General features: G+C 41.9%; 2 protein-coding genes across 2 annotated transcripts in view; one reads left to right on the forward strand and one right to left on the reverse strand.

Annotated features, from left to right (window-relative positions):
- Positions 1 to 1,637, reverse strand: part of GLO1 (glyoxalase I) — a 37,664-nt gene extending 36,027 nt beyond the window's left edge. The window contains exon 1 of the mRNA XM_047859722.1: positions 1,479 to 1,637. Coding sequence (XP_047715678.1) covers positions 1,479 to 1,562 — 84 coding nt within the window. The 5' untranslated portion in view covers positions 1,563 to 1,637. The remainder of the gene's footprint in view (positions 1 to 1,478) is intronic.
- An 8,360-nt stretch (positions 1,638 to 9,997) lies between these two features.
- Positions 9,998 to 23,206, forward strand: part of DNAH8 (dynein axonemal heavy chain 8) — a 338,484-nt gene continuing 325,275 nt past the window's right edge. The window contains exons 1-4 of the mRNA XM_047860389.1: positions 9,998 to 10,080; positions 16,144 to 16,245; positions 21,232 to 21,698; positions 21,807 to 21,941. Coding sequence (XP_047716345.1) covers positions 21,276 to 21,698; positions 21,807 to 21,941 — 558 coding nt within the window. The 5' untranslated portion in view covers positions 9,998 to 10,080; positions 16,144 to 16,245; positions 21,232 to 21,275. The remainder of the gene's footprint in view (positions 10,081 to 16,143; positions 16,246 to 21,231; positions 21,699 to 21,806; positions 21,942 to 23,206) is intronic.

Genomic DNA, 23,206 nt, shown 5'->3' on the forward strand with positions numbered 1-23,206 from the left:
GGGCCAAAAATTACTGATTTCAAGAAGTAATTACTCCAAACAACCAAGAGAATTTTCAATTATATGTAGTGTAAATTAAGAATGCAATGGGCACCTGGGTGGCTCAGTCGGTTAGGCATTGGACTCTTGATTTTGGCTCAGGTCATGATCTCACAGTTTGTGAGTTCAAGCCCCACTTCGGGCTCTCTCTTCCCTCTTGGAATTCTCTCTCTCTCTCCCTGTCTCTCTCTCAAAAATAAACTGTAAATAAAAACGCAAGAAAATGTATTTAATACATTTTATAAAAGTCTAAGAAATATTTTTTTAAATAGCCCAGCACATAAAATCTCCAGTTATCTAGGAAATTAATTTATACTGAATGACTCAGTTTATATTTTGTGAAATAACTAGGTATTACTATTAGAGGATATACAAGTGAAATGAGTGTGAAAGGAAATTTCTTTCTTTTCCTCCCTCCCTCTCTCTTCTGTCCCAATATTTCTCAGTGACTACCATTTTGCCTAAGCTAAGGACCAGGTGCCAAAGGCTTTAGCTATGAGAGGTGTCTGACTCTTCACCCGGAAGGTAAAGAGCAAGCAGGGAGCAAACTCAGTTCCTCTTTGAGGTCTGCATAAAGCACATATTCAATCTTCAAGGAATTTAAAAATTCCCCAATCTAATTTAAAAAAAATACAAAGTCGTTTACTGACACTGACAAGTACACCGGCATAACCCCCACTCCCCGCCACAAGCGGCAGTTTTGTCAAATCCTGGCAGCGTGGAGGCACCACACCTGAGTGAGTTACACTGACTGGGTACAGACATGTTAAGCAAGCTGGAGGGAGGCAACAAGTCATTCCTCTTACTGGGTCTCGGCAGCGATTAGAGGATCGGTGAAAGAATTTCTAAGATTCCCTTTGGATCTAAGCTCCACGATTCTGTCACCTTTCTTGGGGGCCACCATGCACAGGGAGGGCAGAAGTGTGACCGTGAGCAACCATAAAAACCAAGCAAAAGCGAAATTCTGGGCGCGGTTAAACTCGGAGATCAGATTAGTTTGGAGGAGTTAAGCCAGCAGCCAGAGCAGGCTGTGAGGGGCCGGCGTGGATAAGGACCTTCGAACCTGGACTGGGAGTTCTGAAGCTCCTCTTATCCGCCATAGCTACTGGCCCGGGGAACACGCACACGCACGGATAAGGGATCTGACCCCGGCTTGGCCGTGGCTTCCAGTTACCGTCCCCAAGTAAACAAGTTAATACAAGAAGGGTCGCAGTCTCTGAGGAAATGGATCCTCTCACGCATCCCCTATTGGACACCACTAGCCATTTACCCAGCTCACTCTGGGCCCTCCTAGGCAGCCAGAGCTGCGGTGGCGACGGTCGGATGGGGTTCGAATCCAGCCGGAGCCCGGCCTGGCTGTGCCGGGGACGTGCGCCCTCCCGGGGCCCGAGCTACGGCCTGCGGGGCCGCGACTCGGGAGAAGTAGGTTCTGCGCCCACCTTGGTGCTGGGGTCCGGGTCGGAGCAGCAACCGAGGGCAGCCTCGTCGGTGAGGCCGCTGGACACGGGCTGCGGTTCTGCCATGGCCGCACTGCTGTATTACTGACGACCGTCTAAGAACGCAGCAGCCAGCCACAATCCTCCCGGCCTCTCCTAGGGACGGCGCCACGGGGAGGGCGGCCGCTGATTTCCAGCCAATCGCTGCGCGTACAGCAAGTTGACTCTCTGCTGATTGGGTCCCAGTAAGTCAGCGCCTCCAGCCACACGACTCTGTGCCTCAAGACTACAACTCCCAAGGTGCCTTGCACTTGAAGAGGGTGGCTGGCTGAGGAAACACAAAATCCCTGCGGGCCGGAAAGAGTAGTTTTCTGGGTATTGCTTCTTGACCTGATTTTTTTTTTTTTCCTGCTTAATTGTTAAAGTTCAGGAAGCACCCAGACCTCAGGGCTGCAACTTGGTAGAAAATTGAAACCTGATGAAAAGAGAATTGGGAGCTATCCTTTTTAAATTATAAGGATCCAAAAGTATTTTCTCAGTTTAAGAAGTACAGAATAATTGAAACAACCCTGACTTAGTGAAAAAAAAAATCTAGATTCAAGTTTTGGTTCCACTATTTATTCGCTATAGAAGCTTGAATATATTACTGGCCCCTCTCTGAGCTTCCTTGCAGAATTTTGGTGAGGTTCAAATGAGATTTAAGTCACAGTTTCACTACTTATGATTTAAATGTCCACAACTTGCAGTGTGTGTTTACATTAATTTTGCTAAGGCACATATTTTAATTGTGTTCACTGGAAGACTTAGTTATCACTGTTCTTTGATAACTGGCACATAGTATATGCTTAGTACATATTTCCTGTGGTTAAAAGACTAAATGATCATAATTGGTGTAAACATAATTTAGAAAAGGGCCTGGTGCAGGGAGCCTGGGTGGCTCAGTAGGTTAAGCGTCCAACTTCAGCTCAGGTCATGATCTCATGGTCCATGAGTTCAAGACCTGGGTCGGTCTCTGTACTGACAGCTCAGAGACTGGACCCTGCTTTGGTTCTGTGTCTCCCTCTCTCTCTCTGCTCCTCCCTCACTCACACTCTGCCCCTCTCTCAAAAATAAATAAACATAAAAATAAAAATAAAAAAAGAAAAGGGCCTTATGTTAGTAAATTAATGAGGAATGAGATTTGACAAAGGGTTTTTAAATGAATAGGAGGGTCTATTGTAAATTAGCAAGAAGATAGATACACGTTAGGGATTTTGGTGGCAAGAGGTTGGGGAAAATGGGAGTTTATTGGCTCACCTAATCAGACTGAAGCAGGGCAGGGATGCATCTGGCACCAAACATGTAGCACCAGGCACCTGGCCACCACCAAGTTGTCTCCATCTCTCATCTCAGTTTCTTTCCTCATCTCCACTTCATTTTGTCAGACATACTTACTTTTCCAGTCCAGCAGCTTAGAGCTCTCAGCCTCTCAGCCTCTTACCTGAGAGGGAGCAACCACTTCCCTAAATTCCAACTTGATAAAATAGGAGGAGCTATGACTGGCCTAGACGAGGACCTATGCTAACTCTTGTGGTCAGGGCACTATGATTGGCAACCAGGATTAGAGCCACATGTTTGAAGTGGGAGAAGCAGCAGCTCCCCCAAAGAAGAGGGAGGCTGTTCTTATAAAATAAGAGGACTCAGTATACTGGAACCACAGAACTTCAGCATGGAAATAGACCTTAAACCTGCTAATCCAGGAACTGAGGCAACATAAACCCTCCATACACGGTGCATCACTGAACTATTCCATAGAAGCCCAGACAAAAGAAATTTGTCTGAGATGTTTTATTGAAAAGACGTTCCAAACTGTTCTTTTCCTCTAACCCTCTGGTGAACTTTCAGGATATAAGAGAAATAAACCATATAAATGGATAGGAAGCCTCAATATCATAAAATATTGATTCATTTTAATGAAATTAACCTATTAATGTAATTTTTTTAGGTTTATTTATTTTGAGAGAGAGAGAGCACAAGCAGGGGAGGGGCAGAGAGAGAGGGAGAGAGAGAGAGAGAGAATCCCAAGCAGGCTCTACACTGCCAGCGCAGAGCCTGATGTGGGGCTCAAACCCACAGACTGTGAGATCATGACCTAAACCAAAACCAAGAGTTTGACGGAGCCACCCAGGCACCTCTGTAATGCAATTTTAATAAAAATGTTGATGGATTCTTTATTGAACTGAATAAGCTGGTTCCAGATTCTATTTTTAGATCTCCAAATAGGCAAGACATATTTGAAAAATAAACAAGTAGGGGGACCTAAACTTCTAGATAATAAGATTTACTATAAAGCTGCGGTTATACAGTGTGGTAATGGCGCTGGTAGGCAGAAATCAATAAATGGAAATTGTGATATGCAGCTCTAAGATGTCGCCAATAATCCCCACCTCAAGGTATTCACACTTTTGTGTTATCCCCTCCCCCTGAGTATGGATTTAGTGACTTACTTCCAAAGCATAGACTATGGCTGAAGTGATGGCTTGTCACTTCTGATATTAAATTATACAGTGATTCTTGTCTTGGGAGATCTTTCTCACTTTCTTTTTCTCCAATCTCTCATTGAGGGTAAGCAAGCTGCCACATTGTGAGCAACACTATGGATAGGCTCATGTGGCAAGGAACTGTTTGATGTCTCTTATCAATAGCCAGTCAAGACCTGAGGCCGGCCAACAGCCACATGTGTAAGCTCGGACGTGAGTCCTCTCCCAATACAGCTTTGAAATAACTGCTGCCCTGGTTGACCCCATAATTTTTACTCTATAAGAAACCTGGAGCCAGAAGTATCCATCTAGACCATTCCCAGATTCCTAACCCACAGAAACTATCAGATAACAAAATTTTGTTGTTTTTAGCTGCAAAGTTTTGGGATAATTTGTTGTGCAGCAATACACAACTAATATATACATACACATATAAAAACTTGATATAGATTAGAGCTAGTACTGCTGATCAGTAGGGAAAAGATACATTTTTCAATGAATAGTTTAGGACAGCATAGTTTATCTATATGAGAAAAGAAAAGATTTCTCTATTTCATACCATAAAGAAAAACAAAAGTCCAAGTGTATTAAAAATATAAATGTGAGGGGCACCTGGGTGGCTCAGTCATTTGGGCATCTGACTTCAGCTCAGGTCATGATCTCATGGTTCCTGGGTTCCAACCCCACGTCAGTCTCTGTGCTGACAGCTCAGAGCCTGGAGCCTGCTTCAGATTCTGTGTCTCCCTCTCTCTCTCTACCCCTTCCCTGCTCCCACTCTGTCTCTCTCTCCCTCTCAAAAATAAACACTATATACATACATACACACATATATATATGTATACATATATATATATATGTAAAAGAGCAAAAACTTAAAACATAAAGAGCAAAATATCAGAGAATATCTTTATGAATTCATGGTAGGAATTTCTTAATGTAAAAGTACAAAATATAAAAGAAAAAAGGATCTTAACTAAAACACACCATAAAAAAATAAAAAAAGAAACCAACCACAGAGTGGGAGAATGTAGGGGCAACACACATAGCCATCAAAGGATCAGTATCAATAATAAGTAAAAACTCTTACAAATCAATGCAAACAATATAAGTAACTGAATAGAAAACATGACAAAAAGGAAAAACAGGCAGTTTACGAAAGAGGAAACACAAATACCTAATAAGCATATTAAAAAAATGCTCCGACTCCCTGGTAAACAGAAAAATGCCATTTAATATAAAAATGAGATTCCTTTTTTGCCTTTAAAACTGACAAAAATTTAATAATCAAAAGTCTGTGTTGATGTGAATGTAGAACTGAAATTCATTCATATACATTTGCTGATATAAACCCAAATTATTATAAACACTTTAAAATAATGACAGTATCTAGTGAAGTTACAGAGAGTACATCCTAGGATCCGTGAATAAGCATATGTCCTAGAGGATTATTGTGACTATACTGGTTTAAGATGGTTTGAATAGAAAAAAAATTGATAAAGCCTAAGTGTCCAAAAGCAAGAAAACAGTGTTATTTCATGCAGCAGAATACTATACATAAGTGAAAATGAATGAATCAGAGGAACATAGTCCAACATGGATAAATCTCACAAATAGAAATGAAATAATTAAAAGTTGCAGAAGAATCCATATGGCAGAACACCATTTTTGCAAAGTTTTAAATTGTGCAACTATAGAATGTATTGCTTGGGGCTAAATATACTTAGAGTGATGGGGTCAGGAAATGCCTAGGAATACACAACTCCAAACACAGGAACATGATTTCCCCTAAGGGATGGTAGAGGAGAAGAGGGGAGGGATATACTGGGGATTTAAATATTTTGACGTTGTTTCATAACTAAAGGTGATGGTGGATAAATGGATAATTGTTTCATTCTTTATGCTTCCCTGTATATCTTAAATATTAAATAATATGCTTTCAAAAGCTTAAAAGTAATAAGTGCCACATATAGAAATAAAAGGAAAGGCAGCAGTAATGGGGAAGGAATAGTGTAAAATGGTCACTATTTGAGAAGACACAAATTCCAAATAGAGCATAAGTGTTTCTTTTTTTTTGGTAGAAGGATTATTAGTTTCCTACAGTTGTAACAAACTGTCAAACCCGTGGTGGCTCAAAATAATAGAAACTCATTCTCTCACAATATTAGAGGCTGAAAGTGTGAAATGAAGGTGTCAGCAGGGTTATCCCCCACTGCAAAGGTTCTGGGAGAGAATCCTCCTTCTCCTCTTCCAGCTTTTGGTGGCTCTTGCTTTTCCTTGGTTTACAGCAGCATAAATCACTGCCTCTGTCTTCACACGGCCTTTTCCCTATGTCTAAAATCTCTCACCCCTTTCTCTTCTAAGGACACCAGTCACAGGATTAAGGGTCTGTCACAGTACTCCAACCTGTCTTAAGGGTTAACTTGCTTCAAGCTTATGCACTCCTTGCTTGCTGAACTAAGTCCCTTGATCTATAGCAGAACTAACTTACTTTCCTTGCGATTTTCAGACGACTGGCCTTGAGAAGCAAAGGACCCAGCTTTCCTCGACCCAACTTTCTTAGAAGATAAGGCTTGACTACATTGGAAAACAGTTGCCACTGATGTCAGCAGGTCCGTTCAAGGTCATGTCAACATAGGACAAATCTCCTGGGCACCTGCTTCTTCTGCACATAGCCTCCTCCCTTTTCTCATGCCTCCCCTGTTTTAAAAATATATTTTTTAATGTTTTTATTTTGAAAGAGAGAGAGCACAAGCAGAGAAGGGGCAGAGAAAGAGAGGGAGAGAGAGAGAATCCCAAGCAGCCTCTGCATGTCAGCACAGAGCCAGACCAGGCGCTGGAACCCACACAAAACGTGAGATCACGACCTGAGCTAAAATCAAGAGTTGGATGCGTAACCGACTGGGCCACCCAGGTGCCCCACCCGTGCCTCCCCCTTTAAAACCCTCCAGCTTCCCCTGAATGGGGAAGATGGTCTTTGAGACATTAGTCTGCCCTCTTCCCAGGTTACCAGCTTCCTGAATAAAGCAACCTTTCTTTGCCTGCCATCACTTGTCTCTACAGTATTGATTTTCAAGCATTAAGTAAGCAAATCTGAGTCAGGAACTGATTCTCAGCCCTGTAACTATTATTATTAGTGTACGTAGTAAGGGACAAAAAATACTGAACTGGTAACAGGGGTCCTGAATTTTAGTCATGGGACATGCTGCCCAGTAGCTCAATGAATTAGTTCTGAAACTCAAATGGTGAAGCTGCTCTCTAATCCTGGATGTCCTCATTTGTAAAACAAAGTGCAGGAAATAAGGTGATATCCAAGTTCCCTTCCTGTTCCAAAAATCTATAACTCCATGATGAGTCTGTTTTTCAAGACTCAGCCACTGACAGAAAGATCACACTATTGACAGAAATAAAAATGTCAAAACAATCAACTGAAGATGTCTAGATTTCGTAGGGAATATGCAATTAGAGTACACAGATTATCAATATGTGTTATGTTATAATTGTCCTAATATAGCCACAATTTAAGTAGCCAGACATTCAAATAAAACACATGTAAATATTGAGTAACTATCTATAGTTTAATGTCTTGAGTTTACTCTTCCAGGATTATTGGTTTATGGCTGAAACAGCACATTTTTTACCTTGTTTAGTTGTCCATTCTATTTGGCAAAAAAAGAAAAAGAAAGAAAAGAAAGAAAAAAAAGACTGCCAATGCAGAAATCTAAAATACCTGGCAATAGGTACCTAAGCAACTAATAAAATGATGTCCATTGAGGAAAATTAACTTAACCATAAAAGTGTTTTAAACATACTCTCAATAGATTTTCTAATCTAATCTTAACTGACACATACAAAAAATATGTAGAGGCTCTTTGTTTTTTTTTTTTTTTCAACGTTTACTTATTTTTTTTGGGACAGAGAGAGACAGAGCATGAACGGGGGAGGGGCAGTGAGAGAGGGAGACACAGAATCGGAAACAGGCTCCAGGCTCTGAGCCATCAGCCCAGAGCCTGACTCGGGGCTCGAACTCACGGACCGCGAGATCGTGACCTGGCTGAAGTCGGACGCTTAACCGACTGCGCCACCCAGGCGCCCCTGTAGAGGCTCTTTGTAGTGAATTGAATTGTGTCCCCCTAAAATATGTCCAAGTCTTAATTCCTGGTACCTGTGAATGTGACCTTATCTAGAAATAGTGTCTTTGCAGATGTAGTTAATGATCTCAAGGTGAGATCATCCTGGATCTACAGTGGATCTATTACCAGACAAAGAACCAGGTCCCTCATTGTATTTTCAAGGTCTTGGGCAATCAAACCATTTACTGTTTTATATATGCTGCATGTTTTTTTCTTTCCATGAAGCCTTAAGAGAACTCTCTAGAAGATGTACTTTTCCCATATCTCAGGCATCGTCAGGAGTGTTATCATTTGGCAGTATTCCATGAGCCTACTTTCTGTCAGAGGTCATTAAACTATTACACGGATCACGGTGCTACAAACCTAATACTGCAATGCACATCTTTAGAACAAAACCTGTGTCCATATTTGGCACAGTATTATTTGTTTAGAATATATTTTCAAAAGAGGAATTTGTAGGTTAAGGCACATGGATATATTTAAGGTTCTTTAAAATATATAACATTCTGTAATTTGTCTGTTACTACATAGAATCTATAGACATACTCTGGGAAGATGGCAAGGACTAAATCATAAGTGCCCAAAATAGATGATGAGACCAAAAAAAAAAAAAAAAAAAAAAATGGGCCAGAGAGAAACCCTTTATTACTCACAGCCCAACAAACAGCAGGAATATCATCACAAGGGAAACCAGTTCTGAGCCCAAGTACCACTGGGCAACACTGTGGCTCACATGCAGTTGGTGGATTGGGGGGAGCAGCTAAGGAATCCAGGGCTAAGGGCTCATCATCTTTTGTAGCAAGCAGTAAACCAGCCAGTGCCCCTCCGACGGGAAGTGAGCAGTTGGTTCTAGGTCCTAATGTGATTGCTGTCATCTACTTAATTGCCTAAACACTAGCTAAAGATACAGCTCAGAGTCAGAGGACAGTTAGGTCTTGCAGTTTGGCATAGTTCCCTGTGGACCCCATAACTTCATACTGCATAATCACTGCATGGTACTTCTTAACATGGATGGACCATGTTTTATTGAACTTTACTTGTGATTTTTATAGTCATTGCTGGCTTTGGGATGTTTTGTTTTTGTTTTAATCAGTTGTCAGATCTTCCAGTTCTCATTTTGGACTGATCTGCTCTACAAAGACTGACTCTAATACCTAATTAAAACCGACACCAGCCACACCATGTCAGGGAGTTATAAGGAAAACAGAAACGTACTGGAAAGGGCAGGGGGGTAGACTTTGAAAAGAAGTCCATTTTCTTCAGTCTTTCTGGTCTCTGTATTACCAGTCATAGGTTTCTGAGCAAACAAATTCAACAGAAAACAATTAATATTCTCAAGCGAAACACTAAGTAGCTTCAGAAAAGTGTAAAGGTCATAGGGGCACCTGGATGGCTCAGTGGGTGGAGCCTGCGACTCCTGATCCCAGAGTGGTGAGTTCCAACCACACATTTGGCGCAGAGATTATTACTTAAAAGAAAGAAATCTCAGAAAGGAAGGAAGATAAAAGGAAAGAAGGAAAGAAAAGGCCATAGAAAACTTCATTTTATACATTTAAGCATTTCCATGGCAGTCCTCTCAAAGCATACCTTGGAATCCTCCCAAGCCCGCACCCCGCTCAATTTCCCGCTCTAGGTGGCTGCCCTTCAGTGACCCAATGACCCTGGCCGCTCCACGATGTTTCACTTCTCCAGCTCCGAAGGCGGGGCGGGGTGGGGGTGGGGTGCGTGTCCCGTGCAGAAGAGCACGCGCGCGGGGGCGGGCCTCCCCCGCAGCCTGTGCTCCCGCACCCAGCACCGCGCGGGGAGCAGCGCCCAGCATAGCCCACGCGGGGCGCCCCAGAGCGAACCGGTGCCGGACGCCCAACGGCCGCACCTCGGTGGCCGCGGAGCCGGGAGCAGCTCCCCCGGCGCACCCCGGCCTCCTCGCCGACCTGGGCGAGCTGCGGGCGGCGGCAGGTGAGTGCGCGGCGGGGGCTCGACGGGGACGCGAAGAGCTCCTGTCCCTAGCCCTCTCTTCTCGGGATGCCAAGGCCCGCTTTCCTCTCTAGGTGGGGATCACAGTCGGTGCTGGAATTCAGTTTCTCACCTTCCAGCTAGTCCTCTCGACCAGCCCAGCTAACACCCTACGGCACAACCCCAGCTCAGTCATCGCCTTTTGTAAATCCCAGTCTCTTCACTCCCCCTGCTAAGAGTTCAAAACTAAGGCAGACGAAACACCTATCCCTCCAGCTTATTTTCTCTACCTCCCGTTTCCTCTCTCCCCTGCACCCCGAAAGTCTCATCACTGAGCGTCCCACTTTTCCTAAACAAGCTCTCCCCTTTTCCTGCTTTGGTGCATTTGTACTCTGTTATCCCCCAGCCTGCAGCCTGGAATAAATACTCCCCTAGTCCATGTTCTCATGACAGCTCTTCTTCAGACCCAACTCAAATGCCTTGTCTGTCAGGTTGTTTTCCAGAAGTTTCTCTTTTATGTCAGTCCCTCTCAGCCCTTTGCTAATTCACCTTTTCTTGACACTGACCATCCAGTGTATGTTTAAGGGTCTGTCCCCCAACTTGTTTGTTTTGCTCCAGAAGAGGCCTCTTAGTTTTGTTTGTTTTTTTTAATGTTTTTATTTAGTTTTAAGAGAGAGAGACACACAGAGCACAAGCAGGGGAGGGGCAGAGAGAGAGGGAGACACAGAATCTGAAGCAGGCTCCAGGCTCTGAGCTATCAGCACAGAGCCTGATGTGGGGCTCAAACCCGCAAACTCTGAGATCATAACTTCAGCTGAAGTCAGAGCCACCCAGATGCCCCGGGGTCTCTTAATTTTATATGTAGCTACAGCCGCCAAGCACACAGAAGACCCTCCACAATCAGGAATCAACTAATGCAAGAAGGGATAGGGTTACAGAAATGGGTGTAAGAAGAAGGAATGTGGTTGAAGTGGCTGTAGGCTTAGCTCCCTGGTGTGTCATTTGCTCACTTCAGTCTTCCTATGCGTGGAGAAGTCCACTGTCCTAACTGCTCCTGAAAATGAGCAGGGATGACTTTGTGCAGGTGCAATGAACCTTCAAATTGAGCTTAAGGAGAAGGACTGGTGGAAATTGAGAATGATTGCAAGTGGCATCAAGTTGTCTGTGGAGGGGAAAGAGATGAATAGGTGTTTATCCTGAATTCACTCTGCTCGATGGCTAGCCAAGTATGAATACTTGTGTCTTTATTGCATAAGTAATCTTGCCAAATCCTAAAATCCATAGGGAATTTTAGGTTCTAAATGTTAATGGTGCAGGGGACAATAAAAACACGTGTCATGTGTTGTTGTATATGATACATACACATATGAGTAAAATAGGCACATGATTCTATTTTTTTAAAAATCATACTGAAAGTTATAAAATTGGAAAGTACAACTCTTCCTCTACTTCCCCCTCCATCTTTCTCTGTCAAGGGGATCGCTGGTGATAACTTTTGTGTATCTTTCCTGGAAAGCTTTTAACATGTTTTATCAAATCTAAACTATTACTGATCATAATTTTATGCAGTTACATAAATGAAAATTACATAGTTATGTAACTGCATGAAGGTAAACATGTGATGAAAGAAAAAAATGTTGCCAATTAAACCTTTTAAAAAATGTGCATCTTAGAAAAGATGAAATACCATATATACGCATTTATATATACACTTATAAAAATGTATACAGTTGGTACTGTTATGTAGTGTACTTTGCTTTGCTTTTTTTCTTTCATATAAATAATCCGTGTTGGAGATCTTTCTACATCTGTAGATGTAGTTCTACTTCATTTTTATTTCTAGTGTCTGTATTAAAATTTTATTGAACAGGATACTATTATCAAGCTCAAACTTGTCTGTGCACCCACCCAATGAGCAGTAAGCCAATGCCTGAGGCACGAGTTCTGAAGCAAAGAAAGTTTTATGATCAGAAGGACAGAACCAAGGAGAAGGCAAGGGTCATTCCCAAAGCTGCTTCCCCCTGCTAAGCGTTGGGACAGCTTCTGTACATGAGAGGAGGCTAAGGGGTTTCTTGAAACCTTAAGGGAGGGGGCCTTGAAACAATCTGGAGGTAAGCATTCTTCCCACAATGAGGAGCTATTTGGCACCTAGTAGAATCAGATATGTCAAGACAAATGTTACTGTCTGGTTTCCATTAGGTTTCTACAATCAGTGGGTAACCAGGGAGTAGGGGGTAAAGAAGCAATTAATGATTGATCGTACCTGAGGTTAAGAGGTGCATAAAACATAAGTAGAGAACCAATCAGTACGTGGAGCTAAGTTAATGCAGTTAATACAACTATAGTTCTGTTTATGCTTTCAAAACAAGTCCAGGAACCAAGCATTTGGCCTTAGTACTGCAGTTCAATTAATGGGTTCTCCCCCTACCTCTTCTTTCCTCCCTTCCTTCCTTCCTCCCTCCCTCCCTCCCTTCCTTCCTCCCTCCCTTCCTTCCTCCCTTTCTTCCTTCCTCCCTTCTTTCCTTCCTCCCTTTCTCTCTTCCTCCCTTCCTCCCTCCCTTCCTCTTTCTCTTTTTTTGTAATTGGTTACCACTTATTGAGCACCTACTATATTTAACATCTTTTTAAAAATTGAAGTATAATTAACACAGAGTGTTATATTCCTTTTAGGTATACAATGGGTCCTTTAGAAGGGACATTTTTTGGGGCGCCTGGGTGGCGCAGTCGGTTAAGCGTCCGACTTCAGCCAGGTCACGATGTCGCGGTCCGGGAGTTCGAGCCCCCGCGTCGGGCTCTGGGCTGATGGCTCAGAGCCTGGAGCCTGTTTCCGATTCCGTGTCTCCCTCTCTCTCTGCCCCTCCCCCGTTCATGCTCTGTCTCTCTCTGTCCCAAAAATAAATAAACCTTGAAAAAAAAAATTTTAAAAAGAAGGGACATTTTTTGGATATTTCCAGGAAGTATGTTTGTTTTTGCACTTATTTTTGCTGTTACAAACATGTTGCAGTGAACAATCAACCTTCTCTGTATATATACATACATATGTACATACGTACATAAATACATACAAATTGGATATAATGTGAATAATATAGTAAGCTAATTCATGTTTACTAAGATTTCCCATTTCAACTATGTACTCTATTCAAACTTTTGGTACAGTTTTTAGGAATTCTAAATAAAGTAGTTGTATACATTTCCTAACCTAAAATTAAATGGTTGCATCAGTCTTTGGAAGTGGTAAGCTGGTATTTTATTTTCAGAGTTTATTACATGCCCAGTATGATTTGGCATTTGAAAGCCATGTAGAAAATGCATCTTAAATTATTTTGTTAAGAGGAAGAATTCTACACTTCCCCTAGGCAAGATCTCCCCACGTGGGCCGTGGTTTGTTTATTTATTGGGCAATTTATTTATTTATTTTGAGTGTCTTAGATGATGAGGGAGCGTGGGGCGAGCTGAGGGCAAAAGTACAGGCTAAAAGCACCTCCTCCCTGCCCCCAGGTGGGATATGTGAGATATTCCTCGGACACTCCTGGCTGCTCAAGAACAGGGGAAAGGAAAGAAAGCAAATGGGTGACTGAGAAATCACAGGTATGCAGGACAGGATTCTCCTTCAGTTTACAGGTAACTCAGTGAACTGCAAGAAAAAGGCAATCTTATCCATACCGTAATCTCCAGAAACCTATAGACTCCATTTCCCGGAGCCCTAATATCACCCTCATCAAGATGTAACGAGGTTTAAGTGCTTGCCATGGTGATGTGGGAAACAAAGGCAAATGAGAAATGAAATTCCCTTACTGCCTATAGCCCATTTACAAGTCCTTGAAACAGGCCGAGTGACCTTCCTCTAAGAGCCCTGTTGCCTCGATGATGACACTTTGCAAAATGGAATCTTGGTTTATTATTATCCTGATCCTTCCTCCCACCCCCAAGATCCTGTGAGTCTACTAAAACACATAAAAATTCCTTTGCAAGCCTTCTTTACTTTAACCCCCAAGTATATGTTGGCAATTATTCTGCAAGCATATGGCCCCTGATATCCATCTGAATAGTCTCATGACTGAGGTTTTACTAAGGAATATAATAAATGACATTTTCCTAACAACAGCAAGCCCCTCAAGGTCCTGGAAACTTTGCTTCCAAAATTCCTTAGAGACTTAAGCTGTCCCTGACCCCCTCCCAACCTGAAGGTTTATAATCAGTCACTCTTCACAGCCCCAGTGCAACTCTTTCTGCCCATGGGTCCTGTCCCTGTGCTTTAATAAAATCAGCTTTTTTGCACCAAAGACATTTTCAAGAATTCTTTCTTGGCCACTGGCTCTAAACCCCAATATCACCCCAAACCCCATGGTTAGATATGTGATTTATTTTAAAAATATTAAAACATAACAAATTATTTAGAATTTATTTATTTCTCAGTCACAATAGTGATTAATACCTGGTTATCAGTTTCTTTATATTCAGTGTTTGTTCATAGACTATTAACCATAAACACTCTTTAATGTTTACAGAATAAGAGTTTATCCTGCCCTTAGCTTGAAATATTGAGGCACTTGGCTGGCTCAGTCAGTGGAGCATTTGACTCTTGATCTTGGGGTTGTGGGTTCAAGCTCCACACTGAGTATAGAGATTGCTTAAAAATAAAATCTTAAAGGGGCGCCTGGGTGGCGCAGTCGGTTAAGCGTCCGACTTCAGCCAGGTCACGATCTTGCGGTCCTTGAGTTCAAGCCCCGCGTCAGGTTCTGGGCTGATGGCTCAGAGCCTGGAGCCTGTTTCTGATTCTGTGTCTCCCTCTCTCTGTGCCCCTCCCCCGTTCATGCTCTGTCTCTCTCTGTCCCAAAAATAAATAAACGTTGAAAAAAATAAATAAATAAAATAAAATCTTAAAAAGGGCTCCTGTGTGGCTCAGTTGGTTAAGCATCCAACTTCGGCTCAGGTCATGATCTCACGGTTTGTGAGTTGGAGCCCCGCATCAGGCTCTGTGCTGATGGCTTAGAGGCCTGAAGCCTGCTTTGGATTCTATGTCTCCCTCTCGCTGCCCCTCCCCTGCTCACACTCTATCTCTCTTTCTCTCAAAATAAATAAATATTTAAAAAAATAAAAAATAAAATCTTAAAAAATATATGCAGGTACATAGATATCAGCACTTAGTAGAGCACAAGTTAAACTCTTTCATGAAACTTGTAAGTATTCTAATGTTTCAGAAATTAAATGCTTTTTATTTCTCCTTAAACAGCTTCACCTAAGTTCCAAGGAAACTGAGGTAAGACGACACACATAGAGGTGGAAAGTGTATATATGTTATAGTGAAATGTTTACCTGAATTGAAGCTATAGATTGCATTTATTAGATTAGCATATGAGCAGAGTCAGTCAAAATGGATTTTTTCTGTGTATCTTATGATAAACTTGATGAATTTTTGATGAGATTTTCAGAACTACTTAGGAGTGCTAGAAAAAAATCACTGGCAAAACTAAGCCAATTTGGGAGCACCTGGGTGGCTCAGTCAATTGGGTGTCCAACTTCAGCTCAGGTCATGTTCTCATGGTTCATGGATTCAAGCCCCACGTTGGGCTCTGTGCTGACAGCTCAGAACCTGGAGCCTGCTTCGGATTCTGTGTCTCCATTTCTCTCCGCTCCCTCCCATACTCACATTCTGTCTCTCAAAAATAAAATCAACATTAAAAAAGTTGAAAAAAAAAAAGAACTGAGACAGTTTTCTAACATATTAGCATTAAGATCTGTGCTTTAAAAAAACCATGTTTTATCATTCGTTATTTACTTATTTTAATTGATTCTGAATCCTTGCTGTTTGTAGTCATTTGGAAGAATAAATATAATATGACATCATTCTAAGCTTTTTTTCCCCTACTAACTTCCTTTTTTGACCTCTTCATAGCCTTTCCTGTCTTTACCTCTTTACTTTTCTCTCTAGGTTTCTTCCCTCTCTTCTTATTGAATCCAACTTAGTCTTCAAATGCAACTTATGCTCAAATCCTCCATGAAATCCTCTTTGTCTATTTTGTTGACACTAATTCTTCCCTTCTCTGAATTATTTTCCAGTAGAACTCTGCAGTTTCACACTCTTGACTGATTTGCAAAGATTCTCTCTCCAATAGCATTGTGAATCCTTGAGGACAAAAGTCTCCTTGTTTTCTGCCTCCCAGAGTGAGTATCGTGGCCCTGGGGACATAGTAGTTACAACATTTTGCATGGCGGCTGTGGCTGTGGCACAGGAACAGGGGAGAAGCTTTCATTTTTTTCTTCCCTTTCATACTTGTTTTCAATGAAATTTCCTTCTCTAAGGCTAGGGATTCAGCCTGACCTTAGTAACCATAGGTACTCTTTAACCCAACTGGTGATATTCAGGACTAAATGAAGCATTTTTAGCTTTAATATTCTTTCTTTACAAGATCACAAATAGCTATTTGAGTAAGGGGTGGGGGAAACTGGTGCCTACAGAGGGTTAACAGTCATCTGTGCCTAAACTAATTCTATCTCTTTTTTACCTTTCTTATTTAGTATTAAAATGCCTTCTTTTTTCCCCTGGTGGGTTTGAGGGGAAAGTTTCCAAACTAAAGCCTCCTGACAGGTGGTCAATAAATTGGTCATTTCCTTACTGCAGTGTTTATCGTTTTTTTAAAATAGCATTTTATTTGTTTTTTTAACAATTTTTTACTTTATTATTATTATTTTTTTAATGTTTATTAGTTTTGAGAGAGAGAAAGAGAGACAGCAAGCAAGGGAGGGGTGGAGAGAGAGACACACACAGAATCAGAAGCAGGCTCCAGGTTCTGAGCTGTCAGCACAGAGCCCAATGCGGGGCTTGAGCTCACAGACCACGCCTGAGATCATGACCTGAGAGGCTGAAGTTAGCCTCTTAACCGACTGAGCCACCCGGGCACCCTGTTAACAGTTTTTTTAAGTTTATTTATTTATTTTAAGTGACAGAACGAGAGCAGGGGAGGGGCAGACAGAGTGGAAGAGAGAGAGAATCTCAAGCAGGCTCCAACAGTGTGGAGCCCCTATGCAGGGCTCAAACTCGCTAACTGTGAGAACATGATCACAGCTGAAATCAGGAGCCGGTAGCTTAATGGATTGAGCCACTGAGGCTCCCCTAAAAATAGCATTTTAAAATTGAGTTATAAGCTTATTTCACATAACATAAAGTTCACCATGTTAAGGCATAGCCTTCAATGGTTTTTATTATATTCACTGTGTTGTGCAACCATAAATAATCACTATCTAATCCCAGAGCATTTCTATTATCCAAAAAAGACACTCAGGCCTATTAGCCATTAGGCCCAGTTCTTCCTTCCCTATCCCCTGGCAACCTCTGATATACTTTCTGTCTCTATGGATTTGCCTTTTCTGGATATTTCATATAAAAAGATTCATACAATATGTGGCCTTTTGTGTTTGGCTTCTTTCACTTAGTGTGGTGTTTTCAAGGTTCATCCCTGCTCTAGCATGTAACAGTCCTTCATGCCTTCTTATGACAGAATAATATTCCATTATAAGGTATGCCACATTTCAAGGTATGCCATGAACATTTACCTACAGATTTTTGTGTGAACAGATGTTATCAATTCTCTTGCGTGGAATTGGTAAAATTCTACCCTGGACTGGAATTACTGGCTCATGTGATCATTCTGTGATTAGGTTTTTGAGAAACTAACTGCCAACCTGTTTTCCTCAGAGACTGTACTATTTTACATTCCCACCAGCAATGGATGAAGATTTACAGTTCTCTACAACCTTCTCTACACTTTTTATTGTCTTAAAAAAAAATTTTAGGGGTACCTGGGTGGCTCAGTCATTCTTGATTTTGGCTCAGGTCATGGTCTCATGGTTCATGAGTTCAATCAAGGCCTGCATCAAGCTCTCTGCTGTCAGCACGGAGCCTGCTTCATATCCTCTGTCTCTCTGCCCCTCCCCAGCCTTCGCGTGCACACACACATGCTTGCTCTGTCTCAAAAATAAATAGACAATACAAAAATTTTTAAAAAATTTATAGCCATCCTAGTGGGTGTAAAGTGCCATCTCCTGGTGGTTTTGATCTGCATTGTCTTAGTTGAGCACTGAGTGTTTTTCCATGTGCTTGTTGGTCATGTGTTATATATATATAAATATATGTATTTATCAAGCATTGTTATACATCTCCCCAAGCATAGAACTTGGCATTTAATTGTTGACAATTAATATGACTTCCCCAGTCTTCTCCATGGAACTCATATGTACCCTACCAAGACTTACCTTAAATGACAGCTCCTCCCTAGAGATTTCCTTCTTGAGTTTTCTCCTCTGATGCTACAGATTCTCGTGCACACCTTAGCTCACTGTAATGAAACTTTAAGGGTTGGTATGTTTGCCTCCTTCGTTAGGCTGTGAGCTCTCAGCCAATGACTAGAGGTGAGAGAACAGTGCTTTTTTTCAGAAACTGCCAGAGCTGCTGTGACCTCAGGCAACGCCCAGGGCAAAGGCAATGGAAGAAAACTGGAGAGATTGGAACCGAGTCAGGAAAGCCCTGGAGGACACAAGAGTTTGTATTTGGCACCCAGAAGTAGGGCAGTGATATGATATGATCTGATATTTAGAAAGATCATTTTTGTCTGTGTGATTGGGTAAGACCTATGACTTCTGTGGGTCTTAGTTTCATTAGCAGTAAAAAGGGAGAGCTGAACTAGATACTTTCTAAGGTTTTTTTTCTAGTTCTGAAATTATGTGCCATGAATCTCAGAAATCTGGACTCCTCAGGGAATGAACTGTGTTGGATAATAACGTTTTCTGAAAATTTAATCTGTGCCAACCCTTAAAAAAAATAGTGGCCATTTTTAGATGAAAAAATCATTAAGATTAATTGAATATTTCCCTGACTTCTTAAACATACTATCATGATTTAATTTTCACCTTTCCTTGATGGCTTAAATAATAGTGACTCTATAGTGGTATAAATAATGGTGGTTCTAGAAAGAGCACTAGCCTGCAGAGAATCTCTCTAGTGCTAGTGAGCTTAGTCAGTGTATGTGTTTTACCATTATATTGAAATTTAAGTAAATTTTGCCTTGGTTTTAGAAACTAGTCAACCATGCCTGACAATATCCTTTGAGAATGGGTATGATTCTCCTACTGAGTAAAGTGAATTGTTTTGCAGAATTCAAAAGCATAAATTAGAACAGAGTGACAGGCAGTTGATATGACTTCCCTAGTATGTATCATTATACTTGTTCTTGAGCTACTATAGATAGTACAATTAACTCCTCTAGGCCAAGATAATGCAAACACAACTCCTGGGTATTTTTTTTAAGTTCATTTATTTATTTTGAGAGAGATCAAGAGAGCGAGGGAGGGGCAGATAGAGTTGGACAGAGAATCCCAAGCAGGCTCTGTGCTGTCGGCATGGAGCCTGACATGGGACTTGATCCTATGAACCGTGAGATCATGACCTGAACCAAAATCGAGCGTGGGACGGACACTTAACTGACCAAGCCACCCAGGGGCCCCACAACTCCTGGGAATTGCAGATCATTATGTCCAAAAATAACTCAGAGATGTTTACTTACTTTCCAAGCAAATGTACTCACATGTGAAGAAAGTATACATTAGATTGTGGTCAAGGAACAAAGACAAAACCTGGAATTTATAAAGGAGAGAGGAGAGAGGTTTATAAAAGAGAGAGGAAAGGGGGATGAGAAAAAAAAAAAGTCTGCAGTTGGTTTGGGAACAGTTGTTCTTTTTTGCATGTCTTGGCCTCGAGTGCTTAGCTGGCAGCAAAAAGGTAGGTCAGTTGGGGTATTTCTGTTCTTGAGTAGGCCAATTTAGGATATCAAAGAAAACCATTTCAGCTGTTTATAGGATCTTTGGAAAAGCTGGAGGGGGCAGCTGTGGGGTGCAGGTTACAGGCTGTCTCTGTCTTATGGAGGGCTGCTCATGTCCCTCCACAAGAAGGACTGTCTTACTTAGGCCAGGTGTGCACCAGTGTCCTCAGAATTTCTCATTAAAAAGCCTCTTTCTCTGTCTTCTTTTGAAGTCTCTGCTTTGGAATTTTATGTTGTTGTGTTCTTCAAGTGTTTACTATTCTCCTGGCTTCTGGATCTTAGCCATATCCTGAAAACTTGTTTATTTCGATGGAAGTTTGATTATTGTCCTATAATGTGGTTTCTTTCTCTATAAGTGACATTTTCTCCTGTTCCACTGGTGTCTCCTAATTTTCCTGCTTAATGTGCTCATGATAACTTCTGTATTCCTGTATATAGAGCTTTTCTGATTGAGTAGGTCAGATTTATACTTTATATGATACCATTGCTTTAATAAATAGCCACAGTCACATTTTAGGGGGATGCTGTTATAAACAAAAAGTCCATTGGAGTAAGCTGGGAGCTGGAAGTATAGTGGCTTTTCTTTGGCTGAGTTGTGACAGCCTGTCATTGCCTGGGCTATTGTTGGGGGAAGGGAAAGTCTTTCATAAATCCTGCGGGATAGGAAAGTAGTATCCATGTACAAGGTCAGGCTCTTGCTATTTGGTCTGCAATTCACAACCAGTGGTAGGGCTGGTAGGATGTGAGAGCTTCCCCCTGCTGGCCTTCTGAAAACATACTAAATGAGGTTTCCTTTTATTAATTTTCACACTGCTAAGAGGAGGTTTTATGCTTTCTGGGGGTTCTTGGATATGCGTATGTAGATGAGATGGCTGGACGGTTGAGTGATTAGTGAATTGTGTCACGGAGTTCCTCCATGCAAGGAATATTTCCGTCCGTGTGGTTCTTTGCCTTGTCTCTCGGACAAGTCAGTATCTCAGCTCTAATGCTGTGGCTTTCAATCGTTTTTCAGCCCTTACATACCTGAGGACAGGTACCTTCCCATCAGGTGCAGTAATTACTATGACAGGGATGGGATGTGTGTGGAGTGGCAGTCCCCTAGAGGCATATCATAGTCAGGAGGAGCTCTTATAGTTTCAAAAGGGCCCTAGGTATATGTGTGCTGTCCCTCGTTAAAAAATCATTCTCTAGTCCTGTGAGCTTAGCTTCTTCAGTTAATGTAGGAAGGGAGAAATAGATGATTTTGCTACCTGTCCAGGCTCAAGGGGAGGAATAAATTAACACAGAACATTACATTTTTTGTACAGTTTTACAAGAAAACATTGTATAATTCTAGGTTTTGAAGATTCAGGTGCCCGGTAGGAGGAAAACACGGCCAACATGAGCTCTGAAGAAGGTGGTCCACCCTCTTGGCAAGAAGCTCCTCCCTCTTCTGGAGAGGCAGCACCCCCTGGTTCAGAAGGTACCGACCCTCCGGGAGATGAGGCTCCGCCCCCTCCAGGAGAAGAGGCCCCTCCTCCTTCGGACGAAGAGGCTCCGCTCTCTGTGACAGGGGCAGCCTCCACGGTAGAAACTGGCTCTTTTTCTGAAAGAGATCCTGCTCTTTCTGGAAGTGATTTTCTGAATGTCCCTGCTTCTGAGCATGATGAGCAAGGTGGATATAGAGTTCGACCTAAGTCTGCAGTACGACTGGGCCAATCCCTGCTTTCTGAAGTGCTTTCCCAGTCTTCCCGAAAATCATCCCGATATCATCGAAGCATGAGCGGCATTCCAAATCTCCAGGAAACATTAAAAGAGAGACAGGTTTTGCTTATAATAAGATTTTTCAAGTGTCACTTTTATGTCACGCTAATTTTTTTGGTGGTCTTTTCCCATAATTAACAATTTTTCCCTGTGGTTTTCATTCTTTAGGCAAGATTTAGAGAAGCAAGGGAAAATCGGAAAACGAAAATTGACCCTTCATACAAATATATATTTGAAATTCTAGCGGAGAAGCTTGGCCTGGACTTGGTAACCATTGAAGAATTAATTTTGGACTGTCCATCTGTGAGTTTAAATCTTACTAGTTTTTAATTGCTCTTTGACAACTGATTGTTTTAAGAGGCTGGGGTCATTGTCATGAACAACAGAACATTTAGAAAGGGAAGGTTGAAATTTTACCAATTAGGGGAGTTTTATATGACTTAAAGCCAGTTGAATCATATTTCTAGTTAGGTCTACTATTGAGTAGGAAACGAAGAGAAAAGTTAGCAATTCGAATTTGGCTAAAATTTGAACTCAAAATGCCCTTAAAAGTTAGAGAGATAGTCAAGCATAGATAGAGTTAACTAGTTTAAAGGCACAGGTCAGGGGCCCCTGGGTGCCTCAGTAGGTTAAGCATCCAACTCTTGATTTCAGCTCAGGTCATGATCTCACAGTTTGTGAGTTCAAGCCCTGCATAGGGCTCTGCGCTCACAGTGTGTGGAGCCTGCTTGGGATTCTCTCTCCTTCTCTCTCTCTCTAATGAAAGCACAGGTTGTATAAACTACATATGCAAATAATTTGGATAGAAAAACAAACTGGGCACATATGAACTAGGGAACAGTGACTTTTGCATGAGCTTTGTAGAAAACGAAGAGGTGATTACCATGTGTCTCAGCATGTCAGGGACAGTCCTAGAATATGCCTACTTTCCTGGCAAAATTATTAACAGTCCCTCCTTTCACTCCTAAAAAGTCCCAGTTTTGGCTGGTGAGTTTCTGTGGTCACCCTAATTAGAGTAATATATGATAAGCTGTGACTTTCATAGAAGCTATTGGAAGCAGTATCACTGCTTTCCTTTCAGATAGCTATGGCTCTATATTAATTTTCAAAAAAAATTCCTACAAGTTGCCTGAGCTCTTTACCACCTCTTGGAGTGGACTGGCCTGGAGCCCCAGCAAGACCAGAGAGCAGGTACATACTGGTGGTGAGCTGGTTGTCCCACTGAATGCACTGATGAGAGAGTAGGGTAGGGGGGCAGTGTTGTGGTAAGGTTGTCATCGTTGGGGTCCCTACCCCCTGCTTTTTATAGGGACCAGTGAACTTGGGCAAAACTCTTTAGCTTGCTCTAGGAGCCAAGATTCTGGGGAATGGTGCCTAGAGGAGTCTCTCCCTTGCTTGATGCAAGGTGTTGCCAAGTTCTGGAAAGTTGTCTGCCTTTCACTTCTTTCAGGACCCTTATAAAAGTTGAGAACTAGCAGTCCTCTGATAGCATGAGTGGGATTGATTGCTCAATTTCCTGTTTCCTTAGTGTGTTATGGTGATCTGGGAATGTGATTGATGCACAGAGA

Source organism: Prionailurus viverrinus, chromosome B2, assembly GCF_022837055.1.
Source record: "Prionailurus viverrinus isolate Anna chromosome B2, UM_Priviv_1.0, whole genome shotgun sequence".
NCBI lineage: Eukaryota > Metazoa > Chordata > Mammalia > Carnivora > Felidae > Prionailurus > Prionailurus viverrinus.